At 28.7% G+C, this 25,790-nt stretch overlaps 1 protein-coding gene and 1 long non-coding RNA gene across 4 annotated transcripts; one reads left to right on the top strand and one right to left on the bottom strand.

Annotated features, from left to right (window-relative positions):
* Positions 1 to 783: 783 nt before the first annotated feature.
* Positions 784 to 1,946, bottom strand: LOC148194788 (uncharacterized). Its single transcript, XR_015781548.1, has 2 exons — positions 1,661 to 1,946; positions 784 to 1,444 (listed from the first exon to the last, which is right to left on the bottom strand). It is a non-coding gene; the product is annotated as an uncharacterized LOC148194788 (long non-coding RNA).
* Positions 1,947 to 18,327: 16,381 nt separating this feature from the next.
* Positions 18,328 to 24,819, top strand: LOC124847333 (linoleate 9S-lipoxygenase 5-like). 3 transcript variants are annotated; one of them, XM_047324801.2, is made up of 10 exons: positions 18,328 to 18,567; positions 18,759 to 18,980; positions 19,215 to 19,510; positions 21,522 to 21,759; positions 22,009 to 22,347; positions 22,436 to 22,521; positions 22,674 to 22,781; positions 22,874 to 23,178; positions 23,251 to 23,514; positions 23,825 to 24,819. In XM_047324801.2, exons 2-10 carry the CDS (start codon positions 18,818 to 18,820, stop codon positions 24,591 to 24,593), a joined length of 2,568 nt encoding a protein of 855 aa, XP_047180757.1. In that variant the 5' UTR covers positions 18,328 to 18,567; positions 18,759 to 18,817; the 3' UTR covers positions 24,594 to 24,819. The 3 variants fall into 3 exon arrangements, with proteins under 3 accessions (XP_047180757.1, XP_047180758.1, XP_047180756.1); XM_047324802.2 differs by having other exon boundaries at positions 18,328 to 18,579; positions 18,777 to 18,980; XM_047324800.2 differs by having other exon boundaries at positions 18,329 to 18,579.
* The last annotated feature ends 971 nt before the right edge of the window (positions 24,820 to 25,790 follow it).

The following is a 25,790-nucleotide window of genomic DNA, read 5'->3' as shown; positions in this document are numbered from 1 at the left end:
GCATTTAAGGCAAAGAGGTGAGTCCACGTCGCAGGCGTTGTCTCCATTAGGCGTTGGTGGCAACTTCAAAAGTTTTTATATTTAATAGTATGAAGGGACAAAGTAACGGGGTAAAGCTTTCCCAACAATGTCTGAAAAGGAAATAAGAGAGAAGCAATTCACATGTGTTTTGGATAAATACTTGTCCTTTCATTACTTGAGAAAGTGGAACAAGCTGCCTCTACAGTTTCACTCTCTCTCTCTCTCTCTGTGTCTCTCTGTGACACTCAAAATCTCACCTCTATCACCATACTTAACAAAGTGTCGCCATAACTAATCATGGGGGTTCGACTTTTCACCTTCATTCAATAACAATTTCACAGAGAAAATGCTGGTGGGATCCTCACTTAAATTAATTAATACTTCCATTGCTCATAATAATATTAATAATTGTAATCGTAACTCAGAACAGATTCTTGACAAGATTTCATGGAGTGGCATAAATTGTGTTGGTAAGTGAGTTCCTTGAATTCAATGATTTCTAAACTGTAGTTGACCACAAATAGAGGGCAGATACTCAAAATATAATCTTCAATTCAGACTAATTATTTTCTGCCAGTCCCTTTCAATCTCTCCTTATGTACACTCAACTTGCACCCAGAAAGAATGGTCAACATAGAATACTGACCATAGGGGACCCTTCCCTTATCTAAACCATTGGCTTCTACTGTTGAAAAGAAATCGACCAAATGAATCCACTGCTCTACAATGACAAATATCCTCAATTTCCGGGTATGTCTCGACTTTGGATAAAAAACATACATATTATTCAATTTTTTCCAACAAAGACAAGGAGGGAACAGGTATGTAAAGTAGCTATTGCTGAACCATATTTGTTTCATTGCTCTTTTGTATATGTTTTACAAATATATATTGACAATATAATTTTATAAAATATATAAATTAACTATTTTAACTGTTAAATCATTTAATTTATATTTTTGCTGTTTTTCCATGTTTATACCTTAAAACTAGAAGAAATGGGTTTGACTATGGGAACTTGTGCTGAGACAGGGATCGAGAAAAGGGAAACCACAGACAGATTTTCTAACAGTCACTGGCAGAAGAAGTTGCAGAGAGGGAGAATGGCTCCGGGGTATTTAAAATTCAGAGAATGCAAAGTTGTGTAAACTTCACCCATTAAAACCCACTTCCGGTGGAAAAGATGAAGCCTTTAATGCACACCGTACATTTTACTTCTGTTCTGGAGCGTATGGCGGAAATGGGTAGATAATTTTAGCGCTCGGAGGGAGGCTTGGATTCTGAAGATCAAACCAAACGAAACCCATGACAGTGGTTTTTCAAACTTTGCCAGAAGATTGGTGAAATCGGAACCAGATTGAACACACCGTGGTCACTGTTTGAAATCCAAAATGAAGCGTATGAATCTATCTGCCCCTTCCCTCTAGAAAGAATGACAAAATTGTGTTAGAGTTAAAAAAAGATATCTCTAAAGTGGCATACCTGCGTTTCCTCTCTCCCTTTAGCACCAAAACAGAAAGCATTAAATAGAAAAGGTGGAAATAATATGTCAGTTTGAGTTAGGAGCAGAAAATGGGGTTGCCCTCCACCACCATATACACAACACAACAGAGAAGAAAAGAGAAAAGAAATGGGTTACTTTCTGAGCACTTCTTGCCCACGAGCCACACAGCCACACGCATGATTTGATTTTGATGCAACATCTCTTTTCGCTTCTCCTCTGCTTATTTATATTTGGGAGAAAAGGCACAAATTCCATCCATATCCATAACTTGCTGACCTGTTTTTAAAACAAAAACAAAACCTTTTCTATGTGTCCTTATATTTTATTCCTTACATGTTTTTTTCTTAATTCTTTATATTTTTTATTTCAATTGTGATTTTTTTAAGGAAAATTATGATACTTTATATGATGTGTATGTTGTCCCAACAAATCTGCTTTCGTTATTTTAAATAGAGTTTATTTTCTACTTATTTTAAATTCTTAAATTCAAATTTAACTTCTTCTTTGTTTACCATTTGTTAGCTTCTAACTCTGACTTTCCACTTTCATTTTTTTTTTCAATTTTTTATTCTCAGTGTACTCCAAACAGAGGAGCAAATTCCACGTATAGCTGTTTCTTTTAGTAGTGATACAACTACCGATTATATTATTAACTATAAAAACTATTATTGTTTAAATAAGTCCTTTTATACTAAAATTTATAATCGAAAGATCAAATTTAAAAACTTTTAACTTCTCTCTTTTCACTTGTTAAATCTTTTGTTTTCTTCAGTTTGATTTTTTTTTCGATCTAATAGTTAAAATGATACCTTCAAAAGATACTATAATATTTAAATGAGAAAAGGTTTCATTACTTTAATATTAAATACATTAATTAATAATGATAACTACTTCACATGGTACTATAATGTAATAAGAAATAATTAAATTTTTAACTAGTGAACTCGAGTTATTAGATTATTTAACATAAAAAATACATCAATTTAGGAGATAAATGATATATATATATGTATATATATAAGATAATTCATTTTAATTAATTGATTAATAATAGTAATATATTGATAATAAAATTACTCTAGTTTAAAGTTAATATATAGTAAAAATCAGGTACTTATAATATCAAGAAAACTTAAAACATTTAATAAAAATATTTTAATAAAAAAATAATTAAATATTTGAAATTTTTGAAATTCTTAAAACTCAATTAATTTTTTAAATAAGAATTATATAATATTGTGGCAGTGAAGTTATTATCACTCGTATCAATAATTACTATTTTATTTAGTATTTTGTCTTATAATTCTCATTCAAACAGAGAAATACGGCAATTGTTCGTGTCTCATGTCACGAGAGAATAACCACTACAATCAAATCTAACTCCATTGGTACAAACAATTGTTAAAGTTCTCGTTCGTTCAGCATTATTTGGGAGATTTTCTCTTAAATTTATTCTTTGTCTTTTAAAATTGGGTAAATTCGTATGCATAAAATGGGTGCTATGATGTTCTTCCTTTTGCACTACAATTTAATTCTCACAAGATCCTATTGGTCGCTGTGATTGAAGATTACTCCACAAATCATATGGTCGACAAATAGATCGGAATGAGATGCGATCCAGAGGATAACGAGACTACATTCTCTCCTTTTTCTTTTCTGTACAGACACAGGATTCTCCCAGATTAACACACATCTTAATATTTTTTTTAATTTTTCGGATGTGGTCATTGCCATCCACTCATCTTCGACAACGATTTCTATTAAAGTCATTTAATTATATTTCACTTCAAATCTTTATTAAAATATAGTTGCTTCACATGATCATATCAAACTTGCTTTCGTCTTATATATAGTTTCTTTAAGAAGGCAAAGGGGCCCACTTTAGCTAATACATTTCTATACTTCCTTATTTTAAAATATCTATCAATTTTTCAATTATTTTACTTTATACCTACCCGTTGCTTCTTTTATATACTATCTCATTCATCATTTTCATTACTTTTTATAATTTCTTTAACAGATAATTTTCCTGCTCACATCAAAATGCAAAATAAATTATCTTTCTTTTGTCCTTTTCTCTCATCTCTACGAGACACATAATAAGTTCTCAATAACTTCTGCTCACCAACCTCTCGCATTTTATTACGCGTGTCTTCGTATAATTATTATCATATATTTTTTATTTTGTTTTATATTCATAAACAAACCATTTAATTCATAATTAAAAACCGTACTGCAAAGTTATAATCATACGTTGTTAAATATAAATAAAGTGTAAGTACGATACAATCAATTCATTAAAAAAGATTAAAAGCCACACTTATGTATATGATCATGATTTATTAATTAGCTCAAAAACATAAATTATCATATGTATAATATATAAACAGAATGTGTGATTTAGTCTGGTTATTTAAAACCCAAACCGATTTATTCGTTTAAAAAACTATATCTAAGATAACGTGGTTAGCGAGTTTTTAATTAATTTTTAAAGCTTCTTTAAGATTTAATCATGTAACGGAATTTTATATCTTATCTTCCAATAAAACATTAATTATTATTTTTTCATAGCGTATACTTAAATTAATTATTTTCTTCATCATTTATAGAAATGTATTTATTAAAGTAATAAATTTATTAAAAATACTATAATTATCATTTATTATTTAATGTGAAATATTTAAATCTGGCATAATTAAGAAGGGGTGGAAATACAAAGAAGTTAGCAGTAAACGTCAAAGAATGATAACGGAAACAATTAAGAGGAGTAACTTCCAAGAAGTAGCAAATATGAATTTGAAGAGAATAATTGAGAAAAACAATGAAAATAGTGTATTAGCTAGAGACGGAACCAGAGACGGAAAGAGAGGAGTGGGGACAAATATTCAATGATGCGCTGCCCCACCATTAAATGGTGTTCCCAGCCCTTCCGCAGGTGCCGACCGTTCATTAGGAGACTTACTACCACCTATCATCAAATTTTGTATATCAATTTTTTAAAATATTCGAAATCCTATTTCAATACACTTCTTAAATTAAAGATCGATACGATGTGTAGTCATATAAGGTTAAAACAAAAAATGATGATTTGCATCAATCATGAATTTTGAGATCATAATTTGCAATTTAATTTGAATTAATGTTTTAGCATAGGAACATGTCTTAATCATGACTTAAAATAATTATGGTAGTGTGAAAAAGGAGACAAGTATCACCTCCTCAAACCTTTGTCTTAAGCTTCGCAATTTCTACCAAACCCTATTCCGCCGCAAATATGATATGACAGTTTTTAGCAACTCCCGGGAAAAGTTTTAATTTACCAACTTTAAAATCATTTATAAATTTTTGACCACTTATGTTTTTGTAGCCGTGGAGTAATAAAATCGTCACTTCATACTTAACAAAAACACAGCTATTCACTCAACGACAACCACTCATATCAATCAAACAACAATTGGTATGTATCCTATCTTTAAAATCATATTTACGTGTCAAATTTTACACCGTCTCAATACTCCTTCTAACTATAAAATGTATTATATATATTAATTACTCTGTATTTGAGTAAAAACATTGTAAACATGTAAACTTTGACGTAGTGTTCTCAAAATGTTACCGACTTGAACTGGTTTGATTTATTACAGATGATTATTTATAAAATTAATTCAATTTGATTCATTTATTACAAGTTTTTTTAATTAAAAGATAACAATTTTTTTAATTTAAATATAAATAAATAAAAATGACATTAAATTAGATCTATAATTAATCAAGCACAAAATTCCAATCATATAAAAATATTACAATTTTTTTAACTGTTTTATAATGATTCAAAGTTATTTTTACATAAAAATTAAAAATTGAGTTAGTAAGTATTGATTGGTGGATTGTTGATATTGTTTAATTATTTTATATAAAAATAATATCATGCGAGATTCAATATTTTATAAAATAATTAACCTAACAAAACATATTCATTAAAAAAATTAGATAGATTGATAAACTAATCTAACTTATTACGGATTTAATTTGAATAAACCAAGTTCTTAGTGAATTAGATTCAAAATTATCATGTATTAAAATTTAAATTTTTTTTCAATTTAACTCGGTCCAAATTTGTTGTGAAATAAACTGACTCACAAATTCTAACATATTTTAACAACATTACTTTGACCATCAGCTCAATTAACAGAATCCAAAAAATTTAATATTATAAGTGGCAGAGTAATTTACTAATCACAATATATACATGTATTTGTATATTATGTTTTAAAGATAATTATTCTGCATATGTTCTATGGGCAGACATTAAATCTTGGATCTTGCTAATAATAATAAAGATTTAATCTAATGGTAGATTGTTTAGATATATTACTGTGTGAAACATTGTAATGGTGAAAGATTTGGAGTTGTAAATTGTTTCCTGACATAATGTAGATAATGTGTGCTTGAGATAGTGCAGCGAACAAATCAGGCTCCAAAGGCCCAAAGTTTGAAAGCACGAGCACCCTGGGAGTGGCCAACCATTTATTTTATTAAAATAATAGGAGCAGTTATGATGAACTAATGGAGGAGGGTCTTGTCTTGGCTTGCTTTAATAATTGCCCATTGTCTCAATTGAACACAGTACTCAAGAACTACACGTGCTTTCAAAATCTTACAAACAACTCAATAAAGATAATATTTTTTTTTTGGGTGTGAAAATAATCCCCACCACTGATACTTAAATTCTCTATGGACCAAGAAATTTAAACTACTTATAAAACCAAAGTGTACGACTATTGTAACATTGATTTACTGTTTTTAATTATTATGATATAATCAACAAGCCATAATGTGATCTGAATCACGTGGACACAAATTTCAATATGCTTTGCTGACTTGGATTGCTTCCTAAGTATTATTTACCTGCGGCGAATAATTATATACTCTACTGTTAACAATTATATGCCTTGCTTCCTATCATTATCTTATTCAACATTAATATATATTAATATATTGTCTAATGCTTCGATACTCGTAATGTAACCACAAACATAATATTTTTTACTGCCAGGACTTTTGCGGACTTCACGACAAACCTTCACGTCACCGTTAATACTATTGTTCTTATTAACAAAGAATAAGCATCCTAATATTCAGGACACAACGCCAGGATCAAGGTTAAAACTTTGTATATTATATAAAAACATCAGGTTTAAAAGGTTTTATAAGGATTACTCCATTTTTATGTTTAGGCAGAAATAAAGTTTTTTTTTAAAGAAAAGAGGGGTTTGAGATAGAAATATTAACTTGATAACTTAAGTTAGAAAATTTAACTAAAATAAAAAATACAGTATTATCAAGACACGCCAACTTTATTCTAACGACAGACGGTAGAATTTGAACTGAGAAAAAACCTGTGGCCGAATGGGCTACCTAGTAATATAAATCCGTTTGTTTCGAAAATATTGGTTTGCACAACAAAGAAGCCACACCAAAAGAGCCCAAAAGTAAGAGCAGAGCACTAAACAAAGCCCAACTTTATAACGGAGAAGGGTGTTTATTCTCTGTACCCCACTTTTTTCTTTCTACACTTCTACAAAATGTGTAATTTCTATATTCATAAAAATTATAATAAAATATCTGCATCTCCTTTTTTATTAACATTTTCTAGATTGGATATTTTTGAAAGGTGTTTATAGATTTATAAAATATTTTTCAAAATATTTAATTTGAAAAGTATAAAAGTACAATATAGTGTTTAAGAATGTATTTTTATATCTGAAATTACCTTCTAATATATTCAATTCGACATATTAAGCTAAGATTGAATATTCTGAAAGAAATTTCTTTACTTAGAAGGAATATCAAATCTATTTTTTTTTTTGGTATTGATTGTTTTGGAAGACATTTTCATATCTGGAAAATATGTTTCAGAACAACCATTCAAGAAAAAAAATATATATTTTGGATGCAACCATCTATTTCATTATCTTCATCTTCTTTCATCTACTGGGAAGAGAAGGTATTTCCGAATTAAGTGTTTTAAATATTTCATATAAAAATACCTTTCAAAACATTTCATTCGAAATATATTTTTTATATATTTCGGATTGAGTTTTCAGAAAGTATTTTCAAAATTAAAAATATATTTAAAAACCCTCTATCCCAAAAAATACGAGGTGGAGATGTTTTTATTATAATTTTAAAGAGAGATAGTTTGGGATTTACAGGCTTTATGGGAGTGCAAGAAGAAAAAAACGTGTGTGCAGAATAAAAACCTCACATTCTGTTTTAGTGGCCTAAAGTGTCACGGGTATCCAAACCAGACTGGGAGGTTTACTCACTCCACCACCACATATTGCTGCAAATTGCTCCTTGTAGCTCTCCATTCCCATTTTGTCATAGTTAAAAGTTTTGTAGAGTTGATGTAAATCAAGATCCAACCCTTTCACTTTTTTAAAACTTTAATTCTGCAGCCTCCACCCCTCACTTTTCTCTTTCAATGATTTGTTTTATTTTTTAATAATTTTTTTATACATAAAAAATATTACAAAAATTATTAAATTATATAAAATCAATACAAATAAACATTTACAATGTTTAGAAATTAAAATTTACAAAAAAATTAATAAACTGAAAACAAAACAAAAATTAAAAGAGTTAAAATGCAAATGCTTGAACGGATGTGGAAAATTCGTTGAGCCTTCAACAGATGTGCAAAGAAAGAATAAACGAAGAGAAAAGAAAGGAGGTGAGGACTCTCTATGTGAAAAAGAAAAGAAGAGAAAAAGTGTAGTTTATGTGTAATCAGAGAATGAGAAAAGTAAAAGGATAAAAACTTCAAAATTAAGGTTTAAAAAAGAAAAATAAAGTTAAATGATAAAATTAAAAAAATTTAACTATAAGATATTTTTAGAATAAGAAAAAAACTAAAAATAGTGTAGGAAGCAGTTGGGGGTGGTGAAAAGAATAAGTCTCCCAAGCTGGACACCTTTAAGTTTAGCTTGGCTATTTAAGAACCGAAATGAACCAAATTATAATAAAAACCAAACAGTTTCTACATAAAAGAATAAAAAACCAGACAGTTTCTACATAAAAGAATAAAAAAAACCTTTACTTTTAATCTCTCTTTCGCGTATCTAGTGAAAAAAATAGTTCAATTTAGTCTTAAAGGAATTGAATTTGATTCAAATAGTAATTTGGTATTAATTTTGAAAAAAATAATTATTTGAGCTGAACTATTTTCATTAGATTCTAAATTTTCAGTTTCTTTATCAGTACAAAATTAATCCGACTAAATTAAAAAAACAAATATCTTCTTATAGTGGACTTCTTTGTAGATAATTGGGTAGTAAAGGTGACATTCTAACACTTTCTAATAAAATGAAAGAACTTTTAAACCAGTGGTTCCACATCAGATTTTCAAATCCAATTTTCTTTGAAAAGAAATTATGGCTTTCAGATGTTACTCATAAATACATGCACCATCAACTTGCAGTAAATGCAGCCAACACATTTGACAAATAATTCAAGAATATTCTCCACGAGCTACCAACGTGGGAATTAATTTATTAACTAAAATGAAATTGATTACAAAATATCTAGAATGTCGTATGTTTAATATTTTCTTCAAAAGCGTTTACATAAATGTTAGAATATAAAATGCTATTTATACCGTTACATAAAGGATTCACTATTTTAATATGCTTAATAGGTATTTTTTTTACATTAAAATGATTATCTTATTAATTTCACTTTCTTAGTGATGATTTTTTAAAAATTTTATTTTTATTTGACTATTTTTTAATTCAATGATTTTTAAAAAAATTAAAATAACTATTTATAATAAAAAATATCTATAAAATAATTAAGATTATTTTTTATTATAATAACTATTTATATTCACTTTTATAGTTATAATTTTATTTTATTTTTTATTATAATAAAATTTGGATACAATATTCACTAATATTAGAAAAAGAAAATAAAGTCACAAGTATTACAAAATATAATTTTTGTTTCGATTAATATAATTTTTTTTGGTAAGTCAATCTACTAATTTATAAACTACTTCAATTAGTTCAGAAATTATTTTAACATATACGTATATAGAGAGAAATAAAAAATAAAAATATTTTTTCTAAAATATGATAATATTTTAAGTTTTAAATACAGACACTTAGATATTTATTTACACTCTTTGATATGACGACAGTGTGTGGCAGGTGTCAACAATTTTTCGTGTTCTTAAGTCAAAAGGACAACTTTTAATATTTGAAAGTTTCCTCCGTCACACATTATGTCTGTATTTTTATAAGGACAAGGATACGTAGTTATCTGTCGCGATAAGAGAAAACAACTTAACATAATAAACGTACTAAATGATTCCTGAGCATCTTTGTAGCCCATATAGTGTACGACATTTCCCCGCGAGGATAAGAAAGGAGAAAATAAAATAAATTAGACACAAAGACAACTAAAATAAAAATAACAAAAACAAAAAACTGTTTACTTTTGAAAAATAATATATATTTTTTATCCATTTATTGTCTATAATCCCAATTTTATAAATCGTATTAGTTTCCCACAAAACATAATACAACACATCCTATCCTAGAGTTTGAGAAGTACTTATTTAAGTTTCAAGTTGTATAAAACATATTTATTGGATAAAATATCTTAAATATTTTAAGCGGTTAAGATAGTTATGAGTAACTAACCAATTGTTTTTACACTTATAATACAAAAACAGAAAAAAAGTCCACAGAAGTTCCTTCTACGTTCTACAAACTCTAGATAATATTCTAGGGTGATATTAAAAATCACTTTATCAAGAGCTGAGGCTCCATAACTTACGTCTGACTTGAGTGTCGCATAATCTTCGCAGGTACCTCTCCCCTCCGATGGTGAAAGTGGATGAGCAATAAGAGTTGAAGGAGCGCGAACGACAACAATTGAGGAGAAGCGAGCGTCCCGGACATCTAGAAGCAACAAAGACACACCAGAAAACATCTGCACCGAAACACAAGTTATCAGACAGAGTGTGTTCGTTTTGAAGTATAATTACTGTTCATGTTAATTGACGAAGATGTATTTTGGGTTAATTTCATGTTCGTTTTAAAAAATTTACGAGCTATTGAAAGCAAATATTTCTGTGATAAACCATTTTTTCAATCTCTGATCATCTGCATGGATTTGAGACAATTTATCATCAAATATCCATGTTGTCCTTATACAATTGCATGACTGTATGTGAATGTATTCTATTTCAGATGGGATGAATCGACATGGTGGTTTGATGGAGGTAGCAGGGTAGCTGTCCATAGTGGTGTACATCGACATGAGGTCGAAGGAGGAACCAAGGTCATCGACATGGAATGTATTCCACCACAGTGTACCCCATTCTAAAACCATGTCATAGGAGGTTTTCGTTTTCATCTTCGTGAATGTGGAGGTTAAACATGAAGGAGTTTGAAGACAAAGGAAATAAACGTAATAATAATGATAAGTGTAATAATAATAATAGACGAAGTAATAATAATAATAATAATATTTTTTTTTCATGTTAAAAATTAATTTTATTTTATTTTAACCTTATAATAATTTTTACAATTATATATAATATTGATAATTGTCCTTTTATATTATTTTTATTATTAAAGATATTTTGATAATCTTTAATTTTATCAATTAAATCATTTTTTTATCTATCTTATAAGTCAAATCTTACCCTAATTTTTAGATATTTTATTTTCAAATCCACTCTTACTCAATTTTAAATATCTTACAAAAAATAACAATCAGTTCACTCTCAAATTTCTTCCAATCCATCAATTTTCTCTCTACAAATCCATCAAATGAACACAGCCTAAACCATAAACATATATTTGTAATCAAATGATATTAGCCCAAAACAAAAAAATTATCCAAAGAATTCATACAAAATATCTCCTACAATAGTATACTTTAGATTCAATTATCCTGTATCAATTTGGTACCAATAATTCACATCTCATCCAACTATTTACACATCTAATATAGATATCATATCTCATCTCACATCAATATAATTTACATATCTGAATTAATTCTCAATTGATTTAGACATATGTGACGTGCTAACTATCTCAATTGTTTCACTAAGTTTTTAGAAAGTCTTAAATATCAAACCCTATATCAACAGCGTCTCTCCTTTACAAATCATTAATAGAGAATAAGGAAAAAGGGTAAATCGTTAATAAAGACCGAGTTTCTTATCAATTATCACCTCAACATATAATATTCACATTGCTAATTCTCTATCCACATCATAATATTAAAAATGTCATATAATCTTAGATAAAATTTAAAAAACAAAGAGATTTAGAAAAACAAAATTTCTAATGACATAAAAATAAAGATCTATAATCATTTATAAAAATTTTATTCATAATTTTTTAAAACTATTTATTTAGAACTTACATATTACCTTTTAAAATTATTTTATTCGTATTTCATGTTAAAATAATTTATTATGGAATAATTAGATTGAGACAAATGTTTATGTTTTGAATGAACAAAATCCAACCACAATGAATTGAGCAAGCCGTAAATTAGAAATAGGAGTCATGAAATGCAACTATTTTTTTGTTTTTCTGCCTTTCTACACTGTGAGAAGAAATTCTTGGTCCCATATAAATACCTTTTGTGTAAATTCCTTGCAACCAAACACATTATTTCACACACCTTTTCATTTCTTTCCTTTTTTTAAAAAACAAAAAGAAGGCAAAAAGCTCATTCTTCCATTTCTTTTCTACTTGTTAAAACAGAGACTACATACAAGTTACCAAAGGAACCCAGTGAAAAGTCTTGTAGAGATCAATGGTTGATGATACTCACTTAATATGCGAGAAAATGTCTCCACAAATTTTTAATAACTGCCATTGGAGAAATGTTATTGGGAAACATCATAATTTATGGTTAATTCAGTTTCAAAAAATCTGTATTTCAGCTGCATTCAGGCACGACTTGTCCTCAATTTACAACATAAGTATCTTTTAAAATAATCAAATGATGTATCTATCTGGAAAATTATTGTCATAATTTCCAATTATATTTTTTAATCATTATCTCTTTGCATAATGATAATGGCCATCCATGTGCTAAGATATATGTACACAAAACTTTTTTAATGGACACGCTTGTGGTCTCCCTGGATGCTAGAATTGATGGTGATGTTGACCTCCAAACTACTCTGTTCATATAACTTTAGTTTTTTTTTTTTTTCTTTTTTCATTTCACGTTCACTCGTTTCACGTTGATACCTTCCATACCCAACAAGAAAAGAAGGGTATATCAAGCCTAGATAGAAATTGGTAACCTCCGTTACATTGCTTGCTTGTCATCCGTTTTCTTAAAAGAAAAAAAAAAGTTCCTAAATTTTTTGTTTTGTTATATTTGTGGGTATTTATACATATTTTATAGTATTTTTTATTTTTTATTTTAAATTAAATTATTTAAAAATAAGTTTTTAAAGTATAAATGAAAATAGTATTTTTAAAATACAACTCAAATAAAACTATAGTCAACCAATTTACAGTTCATTCATATTAACTACTCAGACATTTACCCAACACAACAGGAATAATGTATTTTAGTTTTATTGAAAATTATTGATGTAAAATCAAGTCGAATCTGTGCTGTCTTCTTGAAAGACATGTCCCGAATTAATAGAGGAGGAGACATACTTGTTCGACTGCTATTATACTAAATTCACAGTATGAACAATTTTTTACAATTGATACATTAAAGTAAATAAATTTATCTTTCTAAAAGCTAAATTTAAATCAATTATATCAATGTATAAATTTTAAAAAAAAGATTTCTTCTGAAAGATAATTTCAGTATTATATGTCTGAATAAAAAATATAAAAATTTATAATTAAATTCAAAATTATTCTTCAATCATTAATATTTTTATCATAATAAATATATCTGTGTTATTTTTTTTAAATATAAACGAAATTTACTGGTAAAGATTCAGAATAACAACCATATTGACTAGAATTAAAGTTTAATTTATAGAATATAAATGAGTAAAAAAATTTCTTTATAAAATTAATAAAATAGATATTTTATAATAATATTTAAAACAAATAATTTAAAGTATAAAGTATCTTAGTCTTATAAAAATATAAGATTATAAAAATATTACATTTATACTATCACACTAAATCGACAAAAATTCTACACAAAAATCAATCACTTATGCTCTCAAAGTATTTTCCAACTCAATTTGTTTTACAAAATCATTATTAATGAGTTTCACCATACTACTCACAAGATTAATCAATTTCATGTCTGAGGTCATTGTCGTGTCTTCATAATAGGATCTCATGTAACTCTCACCACATAACTCATTCTACTCTACATGAGTTTGAATGATTATTAGGGTATTATGATATCTCCTTGCTTGAATCCTTACATCAATGCATATTTAGAATGTCGTCATAGAATCTTCCTACAAGATTCCTAGAGTTATGTCAAACTCATACTTTCATCCATAAACATGTTTCCACATCAAATTCCAAATACCATACAATCACACATATTTGTAATTATCTATACTAAGTAATTACAACCATAATATATTTTCATACATGCTTATATCCATTAAAAAGCCCATCATCATCATAGTTTCACACATCATTATACACATGCATATTCATCAATGAGTCCATCAACAATTTCATAAGCAACAATATACCTTATTTTATTCCAAGACCAAACTAAAACCACAAACAAGAAATATTTTTCATATAAGGGAAACTTAAAATAGGATAAACATAAGAGACTATATTTTCTAACTACAGATTTCAAATCAACGATCCCATCAATCAAAGTAATAATTCATGTGTCTAGGATCTTCCTTAAAAATTTTAGTTCGATCCAACTGTTAACGAAACAATAATCCTATTTTTCAAAGATGACGCATACCAAAAAAATAGAGTGACAACCATCACCGAAAAAGTGGCATTTGAAGCTACAACCCTTTAAACCCACTAATTTGAATATGCCCTAAATAAGGTCATTACTAAATAATAATATCATGTAAGTGTAAATTTATATACTACATATTCACAGTCCCTTAAATTTTCAAATCCAAATTTTAAAATGCAAAGATTAATTATTAATAAAGAGACATTATCGAATACATGAGTACATAAATGTATACCTACGATTCCTAATTACAACATCACAAGCTCATTGATAATCCTCACTACTACATGATAAATGTCTATTCTCAGCATATATAACCATACAGGTAAGTGAAACCATAATTACAAAATACAAGTATAAACAATTGACATTAAATTATAATAAATATAACTTTATTATTATCAACTTAATTTAAACCATTCGTACCGTCTCAAATCTTAAATAAGATAAATAAAAAATAAGAAGTTTTATATAAAAGTCAAAATACTCTAGAAATTAAATTTATATACATACGATGTATTTTAAAATAATAAAACTAGTTTATAAAATATATTATTTATATAAATATTTTTAATATAAAATAATCGAATCTAAATATTTTAAACCACGGTGAATTTTAAAATATATTTTTCTTTCTCACATAAAATAATCTCATTAATATAACTTTAATATTAAACAATTTCAAAATAACATAAAAACAAGAATTTGGGAAGTTATAACTTATTTAGGAAACCTACTTAACCAAATATTTACTATAAAAAATTACATTTCGAATGAAAAATAGAAAACTTAAGATGTTAAGAAAAAAAAACTTACTACCAAAATTTTGGTCAAAGAGATTTAATTTGGTCTATTTTATGCTACTTTATTCTATGTTAAAATCGAAAGAATAAATCAAGCTATTCTAAAAAAATTTGATATCATCAATAACACAGATTTGATGGACTAAAATTACTAAAAATCCTTATTTAAATGATTCAGTATACTAAAGTAATATCTTAGGATTTAGAATTTAGATTCTGTTTTAGCTCACTAAAAACGATTTTTAATTGGCTAAAACAATGAGTACAACAAAGCAAGGTTTTTACAACATAAAATACAAATTGAATCTATCTTCAAAATAATTGAGAGATTTGAAAACAGTTTTGTAAGAGGTTTGCAAACAGATAAACACATGTGCATTTAATGTAAGTCTCTCAGCTGTTATGTCTTAGTTGAACATTTTTATTATTAGAAGTCTGTTAAATATCACGCTTTAAATAAAGAAATGTTTTTTTCGAAAATAGTCTTCGCATTTACTATAAAAGATTTTAGAAGTTTAAAAATGTTTATAATGATTTTAAAAATTTATAATAGTGTGATTTTTAATTAATTAACTATGTAATCTATTTACATTGACAATACATAACATGGTATTTAATAAACATACAATTCATTTAACAAACGTAGATTATATTCTTGACATAATTTTTTTAATAGACATATAACATTTTAGAAATGATTTATTGGCTTGTTTTTATATTTCTCTATTATAATTTTATTTCAAACTTATTAAATTCCTCATTTTTTTTCAAAAGGGAGATAAAATTAAATTTGATATAAATAAAACTGAAAGTTAACTTTTTAGTTTACACTAAAAAATTGTCAGTTGTCGTTATGTAAAGGCAAAACTGGTCAATTGTTACTAATATATTAAATATTAAATTATGAAAGGATCTTCCACTAATATATCTAATACAGTTATGTTTAGATTGATTTTCTTCTTATGTACATATTAATATTTGTAGGGCAATCTTAACATATCTAATGGCGTCATATGACAAATTAGTTTATTGCCAAAAATATTTTACTAAAAGAATACTGCTTTCACACAACAATCAAAGAAAATTATATTATCCCGTTATCGTCACCAAATTGTAAATTATATATATAGAGAGAGATTAATTATTTTATTATTGTTACAAGATCGGAATTTGGTAGAATTAATGGATTTTTTTTTATTGTTTTTGTTTTCAATTTTGATCTTCGAGTAAGGAGTATAAATATCTTTGTATTTTAGTAACCGTTTTTTATCTTTAAATCTTGATTATTTTAGGTGATGAGAATATCGGTAAAGTTATTTTTGATGCTTCAGTTAATATTGAATTAATAATTTATTTCTGTAAGGATAGTATAGAGAAAACTTATCTTTTTTAACCTTGAGTTTTTACTTATCTATAGCATCTCTTTTACTTTTCAAGTGTTTAAAGAAGATCCAATCATGATCCCATAATGATTTAAGTTTTGATTTGTGTCTAATTTTTATTTAAGTATGTTAAACATTGGTTGGTTTTTTAAACATCGTGGATTGAGACGCAGAAATAATATTCATATGACTGAGGATGTATTTATACCTGAGACTTTCTCAGCTAGCATAATATGTTTGAGGATGTCTATATGCTGAGAGGATATATTTCAAGTGATCCTGTAGTACATTGTTAGACGTTGAGGTTCTAAGTGATAGTTTATAATTCATAATTGTATAAATCACGTTGAGATATCAAGTGATCGAGTAATTGTATAGAATGTTGTCAAGCAATGATCAAATAAGTTTGATTTCATGTTAAGAAGTCGAGAAAATCGAGTAATCACATACTACACCTACAATAATAATCTAAATTTAGTTAAATATACAACATGTTTTAATTTTTTAGTGTAGATTACGTTGATTAATAATAGTGTTACAATTGACCTAGTTCTTAGAAGAATTAATGATATATGTTTGTATTTGATCATAGGCAAATGTATTAAAATTCAACCTAAAAATAATATATCATGCCAATTTTATTTCATAGCAATAGTTAAGTTTATAAAAATAAAAATTAACAGTTATAGTAAGAAGAATCAATTTTTATATTTTTTTCAATTTTTATTTTCATATTCTTAAATGAATAGTGTTTCCATTTTTAAAATATGTGAATTTAGTTATTTTCATATTTAAGTTTTATATTTAATTATAATTGTTGTTGTTTTTTACAAAGCTGTGCATATATTTTGTAAAAATTTCAACTCAAAACACTCATAGTTTCAATTTCATATTCTCAAATCGAAATGTCTAACTACTTATTCTTTTTAAGCCCAACAGAGATCATATTCAAATAACACACTCAAATGTTCAAGTCAATATGACAACAAAAATGATAATTAATATACCTCATAAAATGTATTATGTATATTATTGTTTATAAACTCTTATTAGGATGAGTTTGAGTCATCTAACCTAATTATTTGTTAACTTGTAATTAATCTACTAATTATGCTTTAGGTATTTCTTCTAATTAACTACCTTTAACTTTTATTAGTGACTTGACTGTCTAGGTATGATTATTGTTTGAAGAACTAGTAACTTATATTTAATTACTGTAAATTAAAAACTAATAAATTTTAAAATATAGAAACTAGGTTAAACAAAAATAACATGCTTTTTAGAATATTTTACAAAAGTAATATAAAATTTAATTTACGTAGATGTAATATAAACATGCGCAAATTTAATCTTGTGTTTTTTAATTTATGACTTTAGCTTTATGTTTTCTTAATTTTAGTTTGATTTTCAATTTCAAGATTATTTCGATTATTCATTTCTGCACAGGGGAACCTAAATTTAGTTTATTCATTTAAAATAAAATTTAAACATTTACTGAATAAAATTATTTATATAAAACTAAAAGATACAATAGAAAAGAAAACCAAAATCACTGATAAGAACTAAAATCCAAAATTTAATTTGGAGTAGAAATCAGTGATAAAACAGGGAATTTGGGAAGAAACTTGTTCATGGCATAGTTGGCATGGTGGAATCAGATGCCTTGATTATGAATTGGTCAAGGGACAAAGATGAAAACTCCATGCGGGCCCAACCGCCAAGAAGGCTTCTTTATATTTGTATTCTCTTCGTCTCGATTCTATTCCAAACAGTAACTCAATAACCTAACTGTAGTAAATACCACAGTTTTCTCATAGGTTCAACCAAACTAGGCCCAGACTGCCGTATCCAATTTTAGGCAACACTTCCTTCATACCCTTGTTTGCCGGCAAAAGTGAGATCTAAGGTTTCGTCTCTTTTTTTCTTTTATCTTTACAGTAGAGTCAAGTCTTCATTATTAATGCAATACTAGTATAATTTATATTATTACTATACTAATAATATTAATTTATTTTAGTAAATTTTTATTACTACTGTCAGAAATACTGGTTCTTGTTGGGCTTCTTATTTATACTTATTGTGTAGTTTTTGGTATGGAGAAAGATTGTTTGTCCCAGTTTGAGAGTTGAGAGAGAGCAAGAAGAATGATGGAGCAGAGGAGCAAGAGGGTAAAAGGGAGAGTGGTTTTGATGAAGAAGGGTTTCTTGGACTTCCATGACATCAAAGCCAACGTTCTTGATCGAGTTCACGAGTTATTGGGCAAGGGTGTCTCTATTCAGCTCATCAGTGCTACTTCTCCTGATCCAGGTCATCTTTGCAATTAAACTCTTCTAACACAATGCTTTCACGCAAAAAGTTTATTTTTTGAATCACCACAAGTAGAAGAGTGCACATGAAGCAAAGGGTCTCGATAAACTGAACCCATCGCATATGAGTCAAGTCAACTTCAAAAGAGAAACACCAAGAAATTGGAAAGTTTTCAAGATTTTGCTTCTTGTATAACTTGTTGATTTGACACTATTTTTTTTTTGTGTTGTGTAGCTAAGGGTTTGCAGGGGAAGCAGGGGGAGGTGGCATATTTAGAGAAGTGGGTTTCCACCATTTCTTGTCTGACATCAGCCTCTGACGCAGAATTTTGGGTTACATTTGATTGGGATCATGAGAAGATGGGTGTTCCTGGAGCTTTCATAATCAGAAACCATCACAAGAATCAGTTCTACCTTAAGACAGTGAGCATCGAAGGAATTCCTGGACATGGTCCTGTTAATTTTGTCTGTAATTCGTGGGTCTACCCTGCTCATCGTTATACCCATGATCGTGTCTTCTTTTCCAATAAGGTAACCTCGTTCAATCTTCTGTTCCAATCCACTAGTGCTTCGTTAGAAAAATCATCATTTGTTTTTGTTTGATAGAGACCAGGGAGAAAAAGAATAGGAACCCGATAATTGATCGGTTGATTGGGTTAAGAAAACATATATTTTATAAATTAATTAATTAATTATATATAAATTTATTTTCTTTATTTTTATATTTTTATTTATTTCCTCAAAATGAGTTACCTCTTACATTGCGAAAAGCATTTACAATGTGATGCATGCATGCATGGTTTACCCAAAAAAGTTTATGTATTTTTTGCGAAGTTTTATGTAGTGATCTCAACAATGATTTCGATGAATATTTAATAATGTTAAAAATGGAAATTTTAAATTTTATCTAAAATATTGAAAATACAGTATTATAAATTGTAAAAAAAATTATATCAGAAATAATGTGCTGAAAAAATATTACGATAATCATATCCCCATCTAACATTTCTTTTCTCCGTACCGTTAGCAGAAACTTGCTCTTGACATGTCTGCACGACATTTTCCGAGGTTGGTTGTTAGGAACAAGAAGACAAATCTCGGAACAGAATACAGTCTGTCATACTTTATTCATGTTTTATACTTTTTCCCTTTATAATGGTCAAATTAAAATTTGATCTTCTTTAAAAAGTGAATCTTGCATTAAACTTTTTAAAATAATATTTGATTTTTAGTTATTTAATTCAGGTGTACGCTAATTTATGTAATAATTATTATTTTTAATTTAAAATAAAAAAATAAAAAATTATTTAAATACTTTTAATCTTAAAATTTAAAATTCATAAGAATATTTTTATCAACTAAAATTTAATATATTTTAAAGTACGTCTGTTTTATATTTATATTAAGACAATTTTGATAATTTTATTTTGACTATTTATTCGTATAGTCAGTAAGAAATAAAATAATAAAATATTAATGATAAGAGGTATTAAAATAATTATTTTATAGTAAAAAGTTGAGAAGATTTTTTTATATATATTTTGGAATATAAATACTTTAAAATCTTCCAACTTCGTTTCAATCATTTGCTAAACTAATTAATTTTTAAAATTTGTATCTGTTTGCTTAAATAGATTTTAAGGCTATTAATTTGTTTTCTGAACGCACCTTTCTCTTATTTAATATTTATTAACAGTGGTATAAGAATAAAAAGTCAAAACATTCAATAGAAATGCTTTAGTTTAAGTGATTTTTTAAAGTTTGATATTATTCAATATTATAGTTCAAATTATAAAAAATATAATAACTTTTGACATAAAAATTAAAATACATTTGTCCAATTTCGTGATCCAGATAAGCTAAACTTTGTAATTTTTTTATTTATCTGTTGATTGCCTACTATTATTTATTTGCATGTGTTTTGAATATTTTAAAAGAGAATTTATTTGATTTAATTTAAGGTGTATGACTCGGTGATTTATAAAAACCAAATCTTATGTTTGCAATTTATTAAAAATAGAATTATGTACGTATTCAATGAATATACTATTTAATAAGGATAAAATAGTTGAAGTAGATAATAAAAATCAAATGCTATTTTAAATATTCCCAAAGCACCCCATTGACTATTTTCAAAACCGACCAGGTACAAGATACGAAATAGTTAAAATAAATAAAATATTATGAATGTTACATCACGAGAGAGAGCCTCTTGTTGGATCTTTCTGTAATTAAAACCTGTGAGCAACAAAAGCGTTGCTTCTACGGTTGGAGTTAGAAACCTCTGCAATCCAACAAAACATTAGCAGTTAGACCTCATGAAGGAAGAGAAATGAAGTAATTCACTGCAATAAGAAAGTGAAAAGTAGACACTGTTGGCAAATATGATTGTAGCTTGAACGTGAAATTGTTGTCGGTGGTTACAGGAGTAATGGAATGTTTGAATCTCAGTTTACATACATGTCAATATAACTCTTTCGTGTAACATAATTTTGATGATATTATATATGTCTGAAACATTCATTCTGGCATTGTGATTCAGGCTTATCTTCCATCTGAAACACCTGGGCCACTGCGTAAGTGGAGAGAACAAGAACTAAAAGTCCTTCGAGGAAAAGGGGTGGGAAAGCTTGATGAGTGGGACAGAGTATATGACTATGCATGCTACAATGATTTGGGAACTCCAGATGATGGTCCTTACTATGAACGCCCAGTTCTCGGAGGATCGAAGTTTCCATATCCACGCAGAGGGAGGACTGGTCGTCCACATACCAAAACAGGTTACCAACAAAACCATTTTCGAACTGGACCGATATTAATAACATTTCATTTGTCTTTCATTTAATTTTACAGAAAACAGACCGACTTTATATTAAACTGCCACATGATTATAATACATTTTTTACTTTTATCATAACCATCTTAAAAGTAATATATAGAAAATAGTATTGAGATACATGTTGTTTAAGCGTCATTCACAGCAAAATTTTCAATGACTAATGAGTATCATGAATGTGTCAATTTTACAGACCCCAAAACCGAGTCAAGATTGCATCTGCTAAATCTAAATGTTTATGTGCCGAGGGATGAACAATTTGGCCACGTCAAGTTTTCAGATTTTCTAGCCTACTCACTGAAATCAGTTGCCCAGGTTTTGCTTCCAGAGATTAAATCTTTGTGTGACAAAACTATTAATGAGTTTGACACTTTTGAAGATGTACTTAGTATTTACGAGGGAAGTATTAAGATGCCGAATGGACCTATTGCGAGTAAACTTCGAGAACTTGTTCCTTACGAGATAGTAAGAGAACTTATGAGAAATGATGGCGAGAGATTCCTTAAATTCCCTGTGCCCGATGTGATCAAAGGTATGCTAATGCTTTGCTTTTACTTCACTTGGCCTGGATGGATTCACCTGTATGATGTTTATCCACATTAATGTTTGTGTAATCGCAGAAAGCAAGACTGCATGGAGAACAGATGATGAATTTGGCAGGGAAATGCTTGCAGGGGTTAACCCTGTCATTATTCGTCGTCTCCAAGTACTATTTACAACAATTGCAGTTTCATTAAGAATTGTTTTTCGATAAAATTTCATGTTTCGTCTTAGTAAACTTTGTAGCAAAATCAATGTTTTTAAGGCCGGCATAAATTGCTATGTGAAACTTCTATTCTAAATGAATGCCTCATGCAGGAATTTCCCCCAGCCAGCAAATTAGATCCCCAACTCTATGGAGATCAAACTAGCTCCATCAGGGAAGCACACATAGAAAATAGTTTGGACGGTCTCACAATAAATGAGGTACTAACTATGTATCACTTTTTTAAGCCAACCCTTTTGAAATATGATGTATCAAAATTATATGTAAACAACCAAAAATCTTTATTTCGCAGGCAATTCAAAAAATGAGGTTATTTATATTAGATCATCACGATGCATTGATGCCATACATAAGTCGAATAAACTCTACCAACACAAAGACCTATGCCTCTAGAACGCTATCGTTTCTACAAGATGATGGTACACTAAAGCCACTGGCTATAGAGTTAAGTTTACCTCATCCACAAGGGGAACAATACGGAGCTGTAAGCAAAGTTTTTACTCCGGCACAAGAAGGAGTATCGGCTTCAGTGTGGCAGTTGGCAAAAGCTTATGCAGCCGTGAACGATTCAGGATATCATCAATTGGTTAGCCACTGGTATGACATCTCAAAAGAAATCTCAATAGTAACAAAAGTGTTTCAAACTTAATTCTGTTTCTTATTGGGCAGGTTATACACTCATGCAGTAATTGAACCATTCATAATAGCCACACATAGACAACTAAGCATTCTTCATCCAATACACAAGCTCTTGAAGCCACATTTCAGGGACACAATGCATATAAATGCCTTAGCTCGACACACACTCATCAATGCTGGAGGGGTGCTTGAGAAAACAGTTTTCCCTGGTAAATTTGCCTTGGAAATGTCAGCTATTATATACAAAAGTTGGGTATTCACCGAGCAGGCACTTCCTGCTGATCTTCTTAAGAGGTTAGTGGAGAGAAAATGACTTCAAGTAGTATTGGTTTTAGCCTAATTTGTTAAGATAATGTCAGTACCATATTATTTTCTAACACACTCTTCATTATTGACTGAATTTCTTTAGACATTACAAAGCAGTGTGGGTCTTGCTTATCGTTTAAAGAGTTTTGTTCATGATTTTGTATTATTTTTCAATAAATTTTAATTGATAGTAGAAAATGTATTATTGAGCATGTAGCAAAGAATGTATTAGTATCTGTTAGGATTTATCTCCACAAGAACATGGCAGCATACTAAATTTGTACTCATTAAATGTCAGGGGAATGGCAGTTCCCGATTCAAGTTGTCGTCACGGACTCAGGCTTGTGATAGAGGATTATCCGTTTGCCGTGGATGGGTTAGAAATTTGGGATGCAATTGAAACTTGGGTGACTGAGTATTGTAACGTGTATTACACATCTAATGAGAAGGTTGAGGGTGACTACGAACTACAGAATTGGTGGAAAGAAATACGTAATGAGGGTCACGGAGACTTAAAAGATAGGAACTGGTGGTCAGAGATGAAGACGAAAGAGGAGTTGATTCAATCATGCACCATTATCATCTGGTTGGCTTCTGCTTACCATGCAGCTGTGAATTTTGGACAGTACCCTTTTGCTGGGTACCTCCCCAACCGTCCAACAGTGAGTCGTCGGTTCATGCCTGAGCCAGGTACTCCAGAGTACGAGGAGCTGAAGTCAGACCCTGACTTGGCATTCTTGAAAACAATCACTGCCCAGTTCCAAACCCTCCTTGGTGTGTCACTGATAGAAGTTCTGTCCAGACACTCTACTGAAGAGGTTTACCTTGGACAATGTGAAAACCCTGAATGGACTTCAGATGCAGAAGCATTGGCAGCATTCGAGAGTTTCAGACAAAAGTTGTTGAAAATCGAAAGCAATATTATGGAAAGGAACAAGAACAATAGATTGAAAAACAGAAATGGACCAGTGAAGATGCCTTACACACTTCTCTATCCCAACACTTCAGATTATTCGAAGGAGGGTGGACTCACTGGCAAGGGAATCCCCAACAGTATATCCATCTAATACACCTTCCTATTTAAATCTCTTTCAAGCCGTGTGTAAATAATTTGCGTAGTTTATCGTCATTTTTATGTCAAGACTAGAACGTGTATAACTTATAATATTGTTTGTATTCTTATAAATGTTTTGTTGTATGCTTTAAAAGGTTCGCGCTTGTTGTGTAACATCTTTGGAACTTGTTCCACCTGGAAAAACATATCATCTTTATGGAGCGTCACAAAATTCATAACTTTATGTAGTTTATATTAATAAATTATAAAATTTTATTCACATAATGATTAATCAAGTTGTTTATCCAATCGGGTACATCTAACCAATGCCATTCCTATCTCTTTATTTTGTGTTCTGTTTGCGCCAATGGTCTCTTGCTCTTAACGCACATTACAACAGACCCATGGTAAAAGTAAAAATTTGTTCACTTTTTTTTTCCAGTGTTGTAAATTATCTTATTTACATTTTATGTGCGCTAATAAGGAAAATTTTACTAAGATAGAAATTTTACGGCATCAGTAAATAGTGTTTGACAAAATTAGGTACAATTCAAGTTATTTTTTCTTTTTTAGAATTTTTGTGTGTCTGTGTGAAAGCTTGGTTAGTTTTTCTGTTACAGTGGAATGCACAGTTTAGCTTGAAGGAGTTATTACGCACTATTTACAATCTTAAGTTTGAAAATGTAACCATCATAAAATTTATTAAATAAAAATCGATCATTAATAGTTACACTGAATTTGAGTAATAATTCAATATTGACCTAACTTTAGTAGAAAATTTATATTCATTAAATATCTAAACTTACCTTAAACCTGTCCCTCTTAAATAGATGAAAATATTGGAGATTGAAAGGTATCCCTTGTAAGAGAAGTTAGAAGTTAATTATAATAGTTTATTTAACTTAAGAAGTTATTTTGGATTTTAAAAGTACATGTAAAAAGCAAAGTCTTGGTGTTTTAATTACTAGAATAGTAGAGATTAGGGATTTGGACAGTCGTAATTATAATTTTGTTCTAAGAGTCAAGAGTTAAACCTTGGACGCACCCTACCCTAATAGATTTGGGGTTAGATGTGAGGTGTAGGAGTATCTATAAGGCATAGAGCCTCTCCAGAGGTCCCTATTTGTTGATACGTGGAGAAATAAGAATAAAAGGGTTAAAAGTGTTTTTGGTTAGATAGGAGAAAACAGGACCAATAGATGATAAATAT

Source organism: Vigna umbellata, chromosome 8 (genome assembly GCF_029865625.1).
Source record: "Vigna umbellata cultivar VRB3 chromosome 8, Vumbellata_1.0, whole genome shotgun sequence".
In the NCBI taxonomy this organism is placed as follows: domain Eukaryota; kingdom Viridiplantae; phylum Streptophyta; class Magnoliopsida; order Fabales; family Fabaceae; genus Vigna; species Vigna umbellata.
The sequence above is the reverse complement of the archived record's forward strand: the minus strand, read 5'-3'. Positions and strand labels throughout refer to the sequence as shown.

Bases quoted from the DNA above. Each gene is read 5' to 3' on its own strand.
- LOC124847333 (XM_047324801.2), top strand. From the start codon at position 18,818: ATGATGGAGCAGAGGAGCAAGAGGGTAAAAGGGAGAGTGGTTTTGATG. The intron at 21,760-22,008 runs GTTACCAACAAA...TCAATTTTACAG, and splicing joins TCGTCCACATACCAAAACAG to ACCCCAAAACCGAGTCAAGA. The intron at 22,782-22,873 runs GTACTAACTATG...TTTATTTCGCAG, and splicing joins ACGGTCTCACAATAAATGAG to GCAATTCAAAAAATGAGGTT.